We start from the raw sequence: 17,399 nt of genomic DNA on the forward strand, positions 1-17,399 counted from the left end.
GGTTTTCAAGTCTTGATCAGTGATTTCATTTTTTGAATATGCTGATAAGTAGGCTTCAAAAAATTCATACTTTACATGAAATAGAGAAAAAGAAAACAAAAGGTTAAATATCTTTAATTATTTTTAAGTGAAGGGGCAAACATACTCAATGTTGGGTATTGAGGAACACTTAGCCGTTTATCATACAACAATGTTCATAGAATACACCTGTACCATGGCCTAGTGGTTAGAGCAGCGGACTTGAAGTCAAGGGATTGCGGGTTCGAATCTCAGACCGGGCGATGTGTGTGTTTATGAGTGAAACAACTAAGCTCCATGCGGCTCCAGCAGAAGGTAATGGCGAACTTCTGCTGACTCTTTCGCCACAACTTTCTTTCACTCTTTCCTCCTGCATCTTGCAGCTCACCTGTGACGGTCCGGCGTCCCGTCCAGGTGGGGAACCTATGCGCCAAGGAAACCGGCCCTTATGAGCCAGGTGTGGCTCCAGAAGGAACAAGGTTTGTCAGTCACACTCATAGCACATATTCTATGTTTACCTGTGTTTTTCACAGTATATATCCTAAACTGCTAATTAGTGTTGTTCACAGCATGCTTCTGCATCATTTACCTGTGTTTTTCAAGCATATATCCTATACAGTTTATTGTAGTTTAGTTCATAGTAGATTCAGCTTATCAGGCAATATTGTGAAAACAATAATTGCCAACTCAGTTTGACTATCACCAAGAAGTGCTCTTTCTGTCTGTCTCTCACACATTCTCTAAAGTAATTTGCAAAGGAATTTTTACCTTGAAATATCAGGACTAATTAAATATTTCCAAGGTAACATTTCAATATTTTTGTTATTGTCATTTTTCATATTTGAGGTTTCTTTAGATTGTCAAATAAATTCGTTCATTTCTTTTCAATGTTATTTGAGCTAATTAGTCAAGACTTCATGATTTCTACAATCAAGGAATTTACAAGCTAGCAGAATCATCATCGTTTAACGCCCGTTTTCCATGCTAGCATGGGTTGGACGGTTCGACCGGGGTCTGGGAAACCAGAAGGCTGCACCAGGCTCCAGTCTGATCTGGCAGCGTTTCTACAGCTGGATGCCCTTCCTAATGCCAACCACTCAGTGAGTGTAGTGGGTGCTTTTTACATGCCACTGGCACAGGTGCCAGGGGAGGCTGGCAATGGCCACAATCGGTTTGTGCTTTTTATGTGCCATAGGCACAGAAGCCAGTCAAGGCGGCGCTGGCATCAGCTACATTTGGATGGTGCTTTTTACGTGCTACCGGCACAGGTATCACAACTACAATTTCCATTTGATCTTTTTGATGTTTATGTACTTGACTCAATAGGTCTCCTCAAGCACAGCTCTCCTCAAGCACAGCTCTCCTCAAGCACAGCTCTCCTCAATGGCAAGAAATCATAAACAATGAAGAAGAAAATACAGTCGACTGATTTGTTAAAATTGTTTAATGAAATATAATGATTAAAATAAGTGAGAAAAGAAAAATAGATTTATCTGACATGTTTCTTTTACTTCCTTCAACACATTGATTTTCTACATATTCTGCAATGCTTCATACAAAATACAACACTCACCTATATAGTTTAAATACTCATAATTTTGAAAAATAATTACTCTTATATTTATTGATTTTCAAAGAAAATTTGAAAACATGTTATAATTCTCTAAAGCTGAGTCTTGTTAGACTCCTGTAAAGTAGTCAGTGGTATTAGTGGTGTAAAGGTATAACAATTGTACTTATAAGACTGTATACAATGGTATAACAATAACACTGCAATGATAAACCAGTAGTGTTACTGAGAGTGCACAGGCTGATAAAAATTAACAAACGAACTTACCTGTTGTTTTTTAGATGGGTAACCTTCTTCATAAAATGCAAAATAAGGAGGTTCATCCACATTGTAATCATAACACCATTCCAAGAAGTGATTGCCAAGATCAAATCCCCTGCAAAAATATCCAAATATATATACATACATACATATACACATACATACAAACACACACACACAACTATACATACGCACACACATACACACACACATACATACACACACACACACACACATATATAATACTGAAAATTTAGAAACAGCAGCCAAAGACCGCTTATTCCTATTTACTACAGATATATGGTTCTCTTTCCATACCGAAACTACTTGGTAATAATTATTAATTTTAAAATTAATAATTATTTACCCTTATATTAGTAATGAAATATATATATATATATTTATATTTGTGTTTGTATATATAAGGGTAAGATCGATATTTACATACTGATTTTATCGGGTGGCCAGCATAGGAATAAAAACCTTTCAAAGGTAATAATTATTTAAAATTATAATTTAGGGTATCTAAGGGATACCACCTCACCAGAAATAGCAGCTAAAACTTGACTCTAAAACCACATTAAATATTTAATGTAGTTTTAGAGTCAACTTTTGACTGCTATTCCCAGCGTGATGGTATCTCTTAGATACCCTAAATTATAATTCTAAATAATGTTATCTATATGTTTGTGTAAGTCGCCTAAGAGTCCATAAGTCAGGAAAAAAATGCACTTGTATATCTGACAATAGAGTGAGTCTATTATCCAAAGTGTACAGTATTATATAATCCATTACAGCTGATCTTACTAGGGATTCAATGGAGTGTTAGGTAACAATCTGATTACGTAACCCTGCACTCAACAGAGGTAGCCGTTATTCTCTGATGAATGCAGGGTTACATAATCAGATTGTTACCTAACACTCACTTGAATCCCTAGTGCGAAACCAATTGGTAAGATCAGCTATAATGGATATATAATACTCTACACTTTGGATACTATAGACATAAATGTACGACGCTATGTTATTGTAACGGTGAAGGTAAATAGACGCGAGCTCGTTGGCACTTTTGTGTTTGTGTGGCCTCATTAGATAAAAAAAAAAACGGAGCAGTGTCTTGCATGCTTTGGGTAATACCAGTGTCAAGGGGTTAACATGATATAACAGCTAAAATGTGAAATTTTGTCAAAAACGCTCAGAGTAAACCATGTTCTATGTGAGAAATTCTACCAGTATTCAAAGTTTCAAACTGTTTAGTTAAAAACAATTAATTTAAAAAATCTGTGATTGAAATGGAATAGATCATTTCCAGCTTATTTGTATCTTTGTATATAAATATAAATTCCTATATATGTGCATCTTTATTTCCCCTCACCAACCACTTGACAAACAATGCTGCTTTGTTTATAATAATAATAATAATGAAATCATTGTATACAGTGCTCAGGTGCACCACAACTTGTCAGAAAGTGCGTATAAAGCATATGCAGTAATGTACAAATGTCTGGGAAGTGAACAGTGTATGAGTTAGATACATGCTTGCGTGTGTATGGAGGGGAGAAAATCAGTTGTAGTGTTGGCGAATCTCAGGAAGCATGGAAGTTTTGAAGGATGCAGTGCTCTGACAACTAACAACTGATGCCGGCAGTTTGTTCCATGCTTCAGCAACTCTCAGCGTGAAAAAATGTTTCCGAAAGTCATGGGAGCTGTGCTGTTTTCTGACTTTGTAAATATGTCCACGGGTGTTAGACAGGTGGAGTTTGAAAAGGTGCTCAGAGTTATTGTTTGTAAGATGGTTTGTAATTTTATGGGTGTCTGCCAAGTCAGCTGCCAGGCATCGGAGTTTATCTCCCTGTAACCAAGCAGTTCAGCAAAAGTATTTGACACAATAGGTACCAAACTTAAAACAAAACCAAAACATAAGTACTAGGGTCGATTTATTGGCTAAAACCCTTGAAGGTGGTGCCCAAGCATAATCAACATTCCAATGATCAAAACAAGTAAAAGATAAACACCCACACAGACAACACATACCTATAATTGTAAGCACAATACTCCCAATCAATGACTGTTAGCTTCTTTAGTGGATCAGTACAGGAGTCGAGAATTAATACATTTCCTGCAAGAGAAACAAAATGGGAAAAAAGACCGTTTAATTTGGTGTTTTTCAAAAATGTTGATATGTTTAATAATAAGAGTCTTCTAAATATTCTGCTATCTTAGTGGTTGCAATCAGTAATAATGCATGCATTAAAATTTCTAGTCAGTAATGTAGCAGATTTGATAAAAATAGATGAGTTTGACAAAAGTTTTTCCCTCCCACTCTCAACATGAAAATTCTCCTGACTTTAGTTAAGAGTCGACCCATTTTGTGACCTTTTTTACTGACTCAGTTTACAAGTTCTGACATTCATTACATTTCCCTTTTATTGTAATTAGGTCAGACAGGACTAAGACTCAAAGATAAGACCAACTTATTTAGGTAAAATAGTATTTCTGAAACTAAAATAAATTTACACAATGGAGAGGTGTCAAAAGTCATTCTGTTGCCAGAATGAGACTTCAGGGAGACGACACTTTCATAATTCAAAGGTCATTAAGAAAAATAGTACGTCACACTGGCTAAAGGAACAAAACATTAGCATCAAGCTAAGTAAAACCGCGGTTAGTGCCAGTGACATGTAAAAGGAACCCGCTAAATGATGACTGTGATGATCAGATATTGAATTGAAGAATCACAAATTTCACTGTTAGAGGGCACAGTGTTATGTTCAGAGTAAGGTTCTGAATACCTTCCCCACTTACAGAGTATCTAGGAGGCCATTCAGTATTGCTAATAATAGCAGCCAATCTCCTCCAAATCATACTCTACTTTCTTAAAAGGAAAAAACAGTCTAGATAGCATATCCCTAGATACACAATATCTGAAGTGAAGGTGGGATGTTTTCAACTAGAATGTCTTTAATCTGCTGGATCAGGGCTGACCTGGGACCAACAATAACAAAAAAATGTGGCAGTACTAGTGCAAGTAAGAATAGTAGGGGAACAAGTGATGGGGTATTAGTGTTGATGTAACAGGAAACTAATGTATGGTTTTCAAGTAAAAGATCTCCTTTTTATGAATACAAATAGATGAAGTTCAAAAATAATTAAATGGTGCTATCAGTAAGATAGATCCAGTTGAGACAAGAATTCGTATCAGAAATTGAAAAAATTTATACAATAACTCCTAGGCGTAGGAGTGGCTGTGTGGTAAGTAGGTTGCTAACCAACCACAAGGTTCTGGGTTCAGTCCCACTGCATGGCACGTTGGGCAAGTGTCTTCTACTATAGCCTCAGGCCGACCAAAGCCTTGTGAGTGGATTTGGTAGATGGAAACTGAAAGAAGCCCGTCGTATATATGTATATATGTGTGTGTGTGTGTGTTTGTGTGTCTGTGTTTGTCTCTCAACATCACTTGACAACCAATGCTGGTGTGTTTACGTCCCCGTAACTTAGCGGTTCGGCAAAAGAGACCGATAGAATAAGTACTAGGCTTACAAAGAATAAGTCCTGGGGTCGATTTGCTCGACTAAAGGTGGTGCTCCAGCATGGCCATAGTCAGTCAAATGACTGAAACAAGTAAAGGAGTAAAAGAATATAGAACCTTGAAGAATCCTACTGGCAGTTGAATGTTGATAAGAACAAACAGTTGCAGTTTCAAAAAAATATGGAGTAGTTTAGACTATATTTTATAAAGTAGTGTTGTTGAGTTCAATATACAGGAAGTACAGTAGATAGATATGATAGTTAAAGAACATTTTGTTATTGAAAACTGTTCAATCGTTAATCTACCAAAAGGCAGATGATTAATATAGTCAAAAATATTTCATCTTCTGAAGATGCAGTTAACGGTTTAGAAAATTATATTTGAATAAACAAAACTCATTTTAGATAGTCATATAAACTTTAATAATTATGGATGTATATTTGGAGATTTTTTTGTGATCAATGATATCCACCAGGTAGACATTCTATATGTGAGGAGTTTAATACAAAGTAGGCGGAAATAAGAACCAGATTTTATATTCAATAGAAAGGCAAGCTAAGATGATTACGGTTTAAAGCTGGAGTAGTTTGATCTGGTGCCAATTTGTTATGGTGAAATTGGTTGGGGGAATATAAAGATTCTGTTTAGAAAAACAATGAAATACTAATAGCAGATTTGAACTCATTAGTCATTAACAGGTAATCCAATTCTTTATCTACTGGGCCATTTCACCCTCAATAGATATACATAAAGTGATTGATATATTATTATCATCTAAGTTGCTAACTGACAGCTAGGTGATTTCTGAATAAATGCATGGAATATAAGGAACAAATTGAGGAACTTTACGACCAACAATGAATAGAAACTCCAATATATTGATCATATAGACTCAACTGGAAAGTTCAAAGCAAAACAAGAGATAAATACTACAGGGTCAAAATATCTATATTGTAAGGTACCAACAAAACATGTAGATATCTATACTGAATTGTGCCATAAAACACAGGGATATCAATATTGTAGGATGCTACCAAAACAGATATCTACACAGCAGAGTACCACAAACAAGGTACTGTAAGGTACCAATGAAACATATCTGCTAAATGGTATTGTGCTACACAACATAGGGATAATGATAGTAGAGGATGCTACCAAAGCAGAGATATCTCTACTGAAATAGACAACGTAGCCATAGAATTTGAAACTAGACCCAGCCTCTGAAAACAGAATCTAAATCTTCACTATGAATGGTCTTCTATTCTTACTTTGTATCCTGATAATTATGAGGAGAAAGGACATATCGGTAGCCTTATGAAGGCTTGCTACAATCAGGTTAGATTTGAGTGAGAAATTAATATGGTAGTTGAAAAATTGGAATGCTTTGTTTTAGAGTTCCACAGAGACATAAGGATGACCATATAATGTGTGATGCAGAGTTAAAATATAGAAACATGGTAGAAATGGTAAAAAGCAGAAAGCTGGGTATATTGTACAAGTTCCAGTGGAGAAGGCGCAGCAGACAAGGCCTGAAGAATTAGTATACAGGGTCAACAGAAAGGAAAGAATCAATGAAGTAAATCCTGTTTAAGTACTTCAATGAAATCATCTTTATATCTAGACTATTGCATTCTTTAGATTTTTGAAATGAACTTGAAAGAATGAAATAGTTTAGATGATAATAACATCCAATGTGTTATTGTTATACAGCAAAACATTTCATAGACTTCATACTCCAACCAAATACAGTATAGAAAAGTAAACTCACGGAGAAGATGGTTATACAGATGAGACATGATAAATGAATAAAGTAGAAATAGAGAAGTAGATGGTGGAGGTGCATGGCTTAGTGGTTAGGATGTCAGACTCCTGATCATAAGATTGTGGTTTCGATTCCTGAACTGGGCAATGATTTGTGTTCTTGAGTAAAACACTTCATTTTACATTGTTCCGGCCCACTCAGTTGGCAAAAATATGTAATCCTATGACAGACCAATGTCCCATCCATGGAGGGAATATATACATCAAAGAAACCAAGAGACCGGCCCTATGCTCCTTACAGAGTAATATGGATTAACCATAGAAGTAGGTAGCAGAAACTATAGGTATTCAAAAGAGGAAAGATGTGCTATTTGAACACTGGTTACAATAGTTTTTTTTTTTTTGTATTTTGTATCAAAGAAAAATTTCTTAAATTATCCTACAAGAATATCTTATCTTTAAAAAAAAAAAGAAAAACTGAAGTAAACTAAAAACAATCTTAATTATTTAGAAAAGTATTCTGTCAATGCAAACTCAAAACTATATAACACCTTTTCTTGCTCTACATCACTAATAATAAATGATATTGCATCTAAGACAATGTGAGTTAGGACTTAATATATTAATTATATTACAATGATTGAAATGTTCATTTGACATAATTTCTAGAGGTACAACAGAGAAATACTGGAATGGTTTGCCTCAGAAGATGGCTATTTGTAATTGATTTTAAAAAGTGTGTGGTGTTTTTGCTTTGTTAGAAGTATTTGTTTTCAATACAACGAATTTCCATTGATACTAACTGTTGCTAAATAAAAACAATGTTTTCAGAATATCTAGAAAATTATTTTCAAAAATAATTTTTTCAAATTTTGTATATAAATGTTTGTTTACCACAACAGTGTAGGTTTTAGGAAGCAGTGTTGATCTAATTCAAATAGAAGATTTTTGTAGCTGTTTTTGATTTTTCTCTTTTTTTTTTTTTTTATTCAGTTCTAATGTGAATGAAATAACATTTGAAAACAAAATTTTAGACGAAAGTAAATAGAAATTGTTAAAGCTCTCAGTGTTCAAAATAATGGTAAAAGGAAGTTACCAACCGTGAAACCCTCCTCCCAAAGATGTCAGCTCTTCAACTCCTGAGAATAAGACACTGGGCTTCCGAAATCCCCAATGAATGATTAAGGAAAATCACTAGAACCACCAGGATAAAATGCTTCTGTGAAATGCAACATATGAAATATATAGCTCATGTTACCTACCTAGGGAATTTATGTTTACAAACAAATTCTTTTTGCCCCATCAGAGAAAAAATTTGCTGTTTGTGGGAAAAGATCTTCAGCCGTCTTCAAAATGTATATCATGAAGGAAGACAGCATTCTGGTAACTATTTGGTTACAAGAATATAACGTTTAAATTGCAATCAAATAGAAACTTTTTTGAAAAAAAAAAAAAAAAAACAACAATGCTTTTCCTTTCTAAAGAGATGAAGATGATGCTGATAACAGTGACCAACCACGTTCTAAATATGGAACAGCAGCAGAATATTCTTATATGTTTTGGATCCTGAAAGAGATGCTATTATTTGGATGGCCCAAAAGACCATGCTAAGTTACACACAACAGCAAATCTATGATGGAAATGTAGCATCTGTGTGTAAGTGAGATGAAAATTCTCTCTTCTGAGCTGACTTTTGTTTTTCCTTAGATGATAACAAGAGCCTCCTCAATACATTCCGCCTGTATTTTTTTTAGCAAAACATCATCTCTTTCAAAGACAGCAGAGATGTATTTTTTTCTCTAAAGATTAAACCAATGTAAATAAGTGAGTACCATTGAATCTTTGAACAAGAGTAATGTTAGAATATCAGGTTGGTTAGTTATAATGAGTATTGAAACATGAAACATGTTCAAAACAAAGAAACAGTGACTTGTGATATTTTATAAAAAACTTCAGTCTTTTTTGTGATAAAAGCGGGTAAAACAGAAATTGGAAAATAAACATAATATATAACGACATCAATTTTAACAACAAAAATCTCCTGGTTTCAAAACACAGAAAACTGGACATTATTTAAAAGGAAATAACAAAATCAAAACACATATATCTATAACATTGAATAACAAAACCAAATGAAAAGCTGTAGAAATATTTGTTGCATTGAATAGTCACACATAAGCACAAGCACTTTTTTTCTGAGAAAACAGTCACTGTTTCTTGGGGCAGGCTTTACAGTTAAAGCCAATGGTAAGCTTTTCTAAGTACAGGCTTCGGATGTCAGAGGTATTTCATAATTAAATCTTTTTGACATTGGAGATATGCTTTTTTTATTTTTTTATATGGGTTATAACAAAAGTGTTAGCTACATTAATAAGTGTGATAAAAGACTGAAAAGATAATTAACGTTACCTTCTTGTAAATCATTGTGACAAAACACTACAGGTGAGTTTACTTTTTCAAGGCTGTCCCTAAAACAGTGAGAAAAGATAACATTGAAATGCTTTTACATATGAGGTAAATATCAGTTTCAAATAAATGGCACAAGGCCAGCAATTTCATGGGAGGTGGGTAAGTGATTACATCACCCAACCAGTACTCAAACGGTACTTATTTCATCACGGCGAGCTGGCAGAAACGTTAGCACGCCGGGTGAAATGCGTAGTCGTATTTCGTCAGCTGTTACGTTCAGATTCCGCTGAGGTCGACTTTGCCTTTCATCCTTTCGGGGTCGATTAAATAAGTACCAGTTACGCACTGGGGTCGATGTAATCGACTTAATCCATGTGTCTGTCCTTGTTTGTCCTTTCTGTGTTTAGCCCCTTGTGGGTAGTAAAGAAATAGGTCCTTATTTCATCACCTCTGAAAGGTTGAAAGGCAAAGTTGATAACACAGGATGTGAAGACAAATGAAATACTGCAAAGCATTTATGCCTGGAATGCTAATGATTCTGCCATCTTACTTCCCAAAGAACTTAGACATGGAACCTTAGATTTAAAAAATAGAAATGAAAAACAAAAACAAATAATGTCAGAAATATAAGTTAATAAATAGGCACAGGCAAGACTGTGTGATAAGAAGTTTACTTCCAAACCACATGGTTCCGGGTTCAGTCCCACTGCATAGCACTTTGGGCAAGTGTCTTTTACTATAGCCCCAGGTCAATCAAAGCCTTCTGAGAGGATTTGGTAGATGGAAACTGAAAGAAGCTCATTGTGTGTATATATATATGTCGCTATTCATGTGTCTTTTTGTCTGTGTTTGTCTTGCATCACCATTTGACAACTGGTGTCGGTGTACTTATATTACCACAACTTAACAGTTTGGCAAAAAAGATCAATAGAGTAAGTACCAGGCCTAAAAAAAAGAAAAAAGGTACTGGGGTCAATTAATTTGACTAAAAATTCTTCGAGGCAGTACTCCAGCTTGGCCAGTCTAATGACTGAAACAAGTAAAAGATAAATCTCCAAAGAAAATACCTGAAAAACAGGATTACTAACAGGTATCCTGTTTCTCTACTACCCACAAGGGGCTAAACACAAAGGGGACAAACAAGAACAGACAAACGGATTAAGTCGATTACATCGACCTCAGTGCATAACTGGTACTTATCCCGAAAGGATGAAAGGCAAAGTCGACCTTGGCAGAATTTGAACGCAGAACGTAGCGGCAGACGAAATACCGCTAGGCATTCCGCCCGGCGTGCTAATGTTTCTGCCAGCTCGCCGCCTTGGATTACTAACAGGTATCCATCATTCTCTTTCTATTGATGATATCCACAACTAGTTGTCAGTCACTCTCAATTACCATATAACATTAACCTTTGATAAAGTAAAATATATTGATTTTCAATCGGTCTTCAGCCGCTTATGCTCTTGCATTTAGAGTATCTAGGCCATCAAAATAAATAAGGTATAAAACTTAGTAGGTTCTGAAAAGCCTACAAACCTCCATAGAACTCAGAGAGAGCGAATCTTTTCACTTTGACCGGCAGATTTTTAAAATAATTTCTTTGTAAATAAACACTTTTAAATTTCGTATACTGGTAGTGTGTTTCATAAAACATCTTTTTCTCTTGGCTTTCTTGGGAAATTTCTGTAGTTTGTAAGCTATTTGTTGTTTAATTTTTTGCATTTCGGCAATTTCAACCAATCAATGACGTCTATTGAGGTGAATACCTTTTCTGCCGTAGTGTGTCAACAACAATTATTTGCGGTGTCATATGAATTTGTGACAGATGTTTTATACACACATTCTACCAGTATACAAAGATTAAAGGTGTTTAGTTACAAAGAAATTATTAAAAAAATCTGCCGGTCAAAGCGAAAAGATCCGAGACAGCTTCTATGTTGTTGCACAACGTACTAGAAATAAAAGAAAAAAATTCCCTCAAATTACACACTACTATCTTTTAAACAACAGAAGCATACATTTTTTACGCCATTAAAAAAGTGGCCTTTGATCAAAATTTGCTCGATCAGGACTCGATGGAGTAACAGCATAAACATAAGTTATCTCCCTTATGTCGTAAATTATTTCCCTTAGTAAAAATGGCGAAGTTGGTTTTTAACTTTCCTAAAATTTAGATATTCATTCATACATTAATTTAAACGGACGACATGAGAAAGGAAATGTAATTTTAAGTTCTAACAAATCTATACAAAGCACTCAAGCATGAAGTTTTAACTTTGAATCTATGAAGCAATGAATTTTTATACTGTTATTTGACTACCATTTAAAAATAAGGCAGGGCATATAATTCTAGATAAAGAAAAAGATGATATAACATACATTATATATTTCTTTACTGCCCACAAGAGGCTAAACATAGAGGGTACAAACGGATTAAGTCGATTATATCGACCCAGTGTGTAACTGGTACTTTATTTATCGACCCTGAAAGGATGAAAGGCAAAGTCGACCTCGGCGGAATTTGAACTCAGAACGTAACGACAGACGAAATACCTATTTCTTTACTACCCACAAGGGGCTAAACACAAAGGGGACAAACAAGGACAGACAAACGGATTGTCGATCATATCGACCCCAGTGCATAACTGGTACTTACTTAATCGCCCCCGAAAGGATGAAAGGCAAAGTCGACCTGGGCGGAATTTGAACTCAGAACGTAGCGGCAGACGAAATACCGCTAAGCATTTCGCCCGGCGTGCTAACGTTTCTGCCAGCTCGCCGCCTTAGGATGATATAACATACATTATAATAACTGTGATGCAATACTTACATTAAGTCATGCATTTCCTTCTCAAGATTCTTTGGTAGAAACTTCCGCAATTCTTCATGCTTCCACAAACCATTACAGAGAAAGGCCTCTTTTACTTCACTTAACCATCTGAAAGAGAAGATGTCAAACTGGTGTTAATGTACTTTTACAAACGAAAATGTGTATATGTATGTAACTAAGTGCATATATATATATATATATAATATATACACACACACACATACATACATATACACACACATACATACATAGTATGTTCAGGTTAAATCTGATGAATTTTTGTCTCCCTTTTGTTCAGAAACGGCTTGATGTATTGGTGAACGATCAATGACACTGGAATGTATAAAGATTGAAGTTGTAATTGAGAAACGGTTAGCTGTCATGCAGGACTGGAAGCCATCTGAATATTGGGAAAGAGTTACCTGTGCCATGGTGATTCACACTGGATGTCAAAATGCCAACAACATGATTGCTACTCAATGATCTGTGGACACTGTAAAGGCGGTAAGACAAGACATGGACAACTGCAACGGACACTATGAAACCATGGCCAGCAGGAATACAGCAGGCATTCTGATTGTGTCCACATGTTGGAATTCATCCAACATGATCGTTGCCAGAGCAGCCAACTGGCTTCCATGCCAGTGACACGTAAAAGGGCACCATTCGAGCGTGATCGTTACCAAAGTCGCCTTACTGGCACCTGCGCTGGTTGCATGTGTAAAAGGATTTGAGCGAGGTCGTTGCCAGTACCGCCTGACTGACCCCCCCCCCCCGTGCCTGTGGCACGTAAAAAGCACCCACTACACTCTCAGAGTGGTTGGCGTTAGGAAGGGCATCCAGCTGTAGAAACTGCCAAATCAAGATTGGAGCCTGGTGCAACCATCTGGTTCGCCAGACCTCAGTCAAAATCGTCCAACCCATGCTAGCATGGAAAGTGGACGTTAAAAGATGATGATGATGATGATGAACAAGGTAATGGAAGATCTGAGTAAGGGAATCCAGGCTTTTGTGAGAGAGAGATAAGCGAGTCACCCGTAATGAGGACCTTTGCTACAACCTGTAAAAGAAGTGCAAGAGACATATTCTGATAGCAAAGGCCCATGAGAACTGCTTGATGGATGCAAAGAAGCTCCCGAACAAGCTGTAACTTCCGGTGGAGCTGGGGATGATCTGGTTCTTCTTAGCTGAAAAGAACTCCTGGCAGTATGAGTTGCACAACTTCCAGAACAACAAGTGGACTTGCCAACGATTCATGTGATGTCCCATGTATCATGAAATGCAAGTTCTCCAAACTCTGGTGGTCTTTGCGTGTCTCCAGTGAGGGTGACACCATACCTGTCCCACCTCTGTGAACAGGGCCTTAGGCTCAATTCAGATGGCTATGTGAAGCTGCTGCAGACTGCGATCAAACCCTGGTTGGAGATGGTTACTGTTAGAAGGCCATATGTGTGGCAGCAGGATTTGGCTCCTTGCCTTAACTCTAGAAAGAGTCAGAAGTGGTTGTTGGAGAATTTCTACAACTTCACCAGCCTCAATTTCTGGCCTCCTAATTCCCCTGTTTGTAATCCCATGGATTACTAAGTTTGGGGCATGGTTGAGAAAGATCCTAACCACTTTGTCCACAACACCAACTGCCGAGCTGGTGGCCAAGATCAAGGAGGTGCTTAAAAGATCTTCTCAGAGACACAGTGAAGAACTCATACATCAGGTTCCAGAGCTGCCTTGAGCTGTAGTGGAAGCTGAGGGTAGCTACTCTGAGTAAACAGTTACCTCCCAGCAATAATCTAGTCGGCATTCTTTGACTTTTAAAAATATTTTTATTTTTGGATGGTATATTGTGTTCTCTTTCCTTTAGATGCAAACTCAACTTTTGTATGAGCATCCTCTCTCTCCCTTTATATATATATATGCTAGCATGGAAAACGGACGCTAAATGATGATGATATATATATATATACACACACACACACACACACATATGCATGTAGAGAGAGAGGTACCAGCATCACAGTATTTGTTGGATGTTGAACCAAAGTTTAGGACTCATATTCAATGCTTGAGCTAAAACAGTCTCCTTTCTTCCTACTTATGCTTACATCAGAGTAGTGTGGCATGAATACCCTTAGCCAACACTGTTTTATATATATATATATATATATGTAGTGGATGCAGATGCGCGCATGGCTATGTGGTTAAGAAGCTCACTTTGCAATCATGTGGTATTGGGTTCAGTCTCCCTACATGGTACTTTGGGTAAGTGTATACTACTGTGGCCTTAAGCTGACCAATGACTTGTGAGTGAATTTGGTAGATGGAAACTGTGTGGATGCCTGTTGCATGTGTGTGTGCGCATGTGCACGTGCACATACAGGCATGTATACAAAGGACATCCAGCCATAAAAACCATGCCAAAGAAGACACTGGGGTTTAGCACAGTGCTCTAGCTTGCCATCTCCTGTCAAAAAGTCCAACCCATGTCAACATGGAAAATGGATGTTAAATAATGATTCTGTGTGTGTGAAGAGAGACTGAGAGGGACAGAGAGAGACTGAGAGACAGAGAGAGCTATAAATAAATACACACACACAAATGGGTATACAATAGCAGAAAAATGTACTCAATACATTCTGTTGATACTAAGTATTCTGTTTGCATACAGTCATGCCAGAAGAATCTCAGAATAATGATGGATTTAATCATTAGTTTTGAATGAGTAAAATATATGCAAAATATACAAAAATATTTTTCAAGAAATAATTTTATGATTATTAAAACACACAAGGTAATAAGCGTATAAACTTACCGGTACATGACATCATGTAACCATTTGGGTCGCTTACATAAAGGCATTTCCAAAGTGTGAAAATACCCCAATTTTGTTGCAATACCTTTAAATATTACCGGATTCAGAAGATCAGTTCTTGAAAGACAACGAGCCTACAAAAATTCCAAGCATAGCCATTTATTCATATTGTTCTTGACAACAACAGACTAATTATGTAATTCAATTAATATTTTCAAAATTAAACATTTGGAGTTGGTTATAATTAACCAGCATATTCAGCTGGTATTTGAAATAGTAGAACTTAATACAAGGTTCTTACATAAAACTAAGATAAAAGTTTTCACTAGTTGTAATTTTGCTTCATCATTTAAGAAGCTTCCACTTTAGGACATTGGCTGTAATTTAAGTATCCTGGGGCTGTATTCATTAGTGTTGGGAGGCAGAAGGTGAAATTGGATCTTAGAATTGCAGGTGCTGGTACAGTAATACACCAGTGGTCATTCCTCAAATGAGGAGTGGTCGGTAAAAAGGCCAAACTTGTTATCTTCAATTTGGATTTTGTGCCTATCCTCACCTCTGATCATGAATGGTGGATAATGACTGAAAGTGTTTGATCACAAATACAAGCAGCCAAAATTACTTCAAAGGATCTCTTTGGTCATGTTACTCAACAGGGTGCATAGCTTGAAAATCAGAGAGCCTTTCTAGATTGAACTGTTATTTCTCCGCATTCAAAGGTCACAGCTCCAATACTATGGTTATTGTGGTTAGAATGTTATGTGAAAGGATTGCAAAACAGATTCTTCAAGCTGAACCAATCAGCATGAGAATTAGTGAAATGGTTGAATAATATCCAAAGCCTCAGTTGGTTATATTTGGAAATCCAGCAGGAAAGAATTCTGGTGGCTGTTTTTGATAGAACCCAATAGAGGAGGTGCCTGAGGACTCTACTCCAATGACTGTTCTAGGAACAGTGGATGACAAAGATGGATTGATGGACGGACTATTGGAATATGGGCAGTTTTGTGTATACCATGATATTAGATACCATGGTATTAGAGTTGTTGAGAGCTGGGATCAGTATTACAATAGCTAAGGCAAGAATACTGGAAGTTTAATAGTTTTTTCTCGCTATATAATATAGTGAACACAGTAAAGTTATGGTCTATAATGAATATCAGCTGGAGGAAGTAGGTGTGGGTCATATACTTAAATTGATAGTAAATAATTTTTCTACTCCAAAACTGAACCCAGATGGGGTGCATAAACCATTGCGCCACTTCAATTAAACCAGTGGTTCTCAACCATTTTTATCTATCGACCCTTTTGATTACTATTCTATTCTGGTGGACCTCCATAACCAGTTGATGTTTAAAAACTAGTTCTATAGATACTTCTCTCAAAATTACTGTTTTGTTTTACACACATTAGAGAAAGAACTGTTTCTTGTAATATGTAATAAACACATTCAAAGTAACATTTTTTCACAGACCCTTTAAAATACTGCTGTAGATCCCCAATTTACTATTTTGCCTGCACTAACCCCCAAAAGTCTTACATAGATCCCAAGGTATCATAGGGACTCCAGTTGAAGAACCACTGAATTAAACCAAAATTGGACTTAACCCTTTAATGTTCAGATTACTCTGTTAAATGTAAAGCTTTTTCACTCAAATTGTTTTGAATTAATCATGCATTATCTCACAGCTTTGAGGTTTCAATGATGTGATTATTTATTTTTAGAATGTCAATGTAGGTTAGGTGTGAGAGGCTAGATATGGCTAGTTCAAATATAAATCATGTAGAATATTTGGGCTGGATATGGCCAGTTTAAACATTAAAGGGTCAATCAACCAAATACTCTCCAACCCAATTACAGATCTGTAATCTTAGAAACCTATGGTATTAGCCTTTTACTATCTGTACTAACTATAATGCATACAAATAAATAAATGAATGAATAGAAGCAGATTCACGGTAGCTGTTGGGGTAAGTTGCTGGTCTAGTGATTACATAGTCACAAGTCGAATGCAAAGTACCTCACTGTGGCTGTGTAAGATAACCTAGGTTCAAAATGTATAAAATCCATTCTAACTACATGGTTGAATGGCTGTTAGAAACAGACAAGGCATCCATATGGAAAATAAACAGTTTACTCAGGCAATATTCAAATTTTCAAAATGACATTTCACCAATGCCAACATTGCAAAAATATAAGCAAGAACAAGTGAAA

The 17,399-nt window shown here is 36.3% G+C and overlaps 1 protein-coding gene across 1 annotated transcript in view; it reads right to left on the bottom strand.

The window, feature by feature from the left end:
- LOC115217398 (choline kinase alpha) overlaps window positions 1–17,399 on the bottom strand; it is a 69,805-nt gene that overhangs the window by 2,662 nt on the left and 49,744 nt on the right. The window contains exons 4-9 of the mRNA XM_029787084.2: window positions 15,185–15,318; window positions 12,379–12,486; window positions 9,549–9,607; window positions 3,884–3,968; window positions 1,856–1,964; window positions 1–69 (exon numbers count right to left, since the gene is read on the bottom strand). The exon at window positions 1–69 is cut by the window's left edge and continues 102 nt beyond it. Coding sequence (XP_029642944.1) covers window positions 1–69; window positions 1,856–1,964; window positions 3,884–3,968; window positions 9,549–9,607; window positions 12,379–12,486; window positions 15,185–15,318 — 564 coding nt within the window. The remainder of the gene's footprint in view (window positions 70–1,855; window positions 1,965–3,883; window positions 3,969–9,548; window positions 9,608–12,378; window positions 12,487–15,184; window positions 15,319–17,399) is intronic.

This window comes from Octopus sinensis, linkage group LG11 (assembly GCF_006345805.1).
Source record: "Octopus sinensis linkage group LG11, ASM634580v1, whole genome shotgun sequence".
NCBI classification, from domain to species: domain Eukaryota; kingdom Metazoa; phylum Mollusca; class Cephalopoda; order Octopoda; family Octopodidae; genus Octopus; species Octopus sinensis.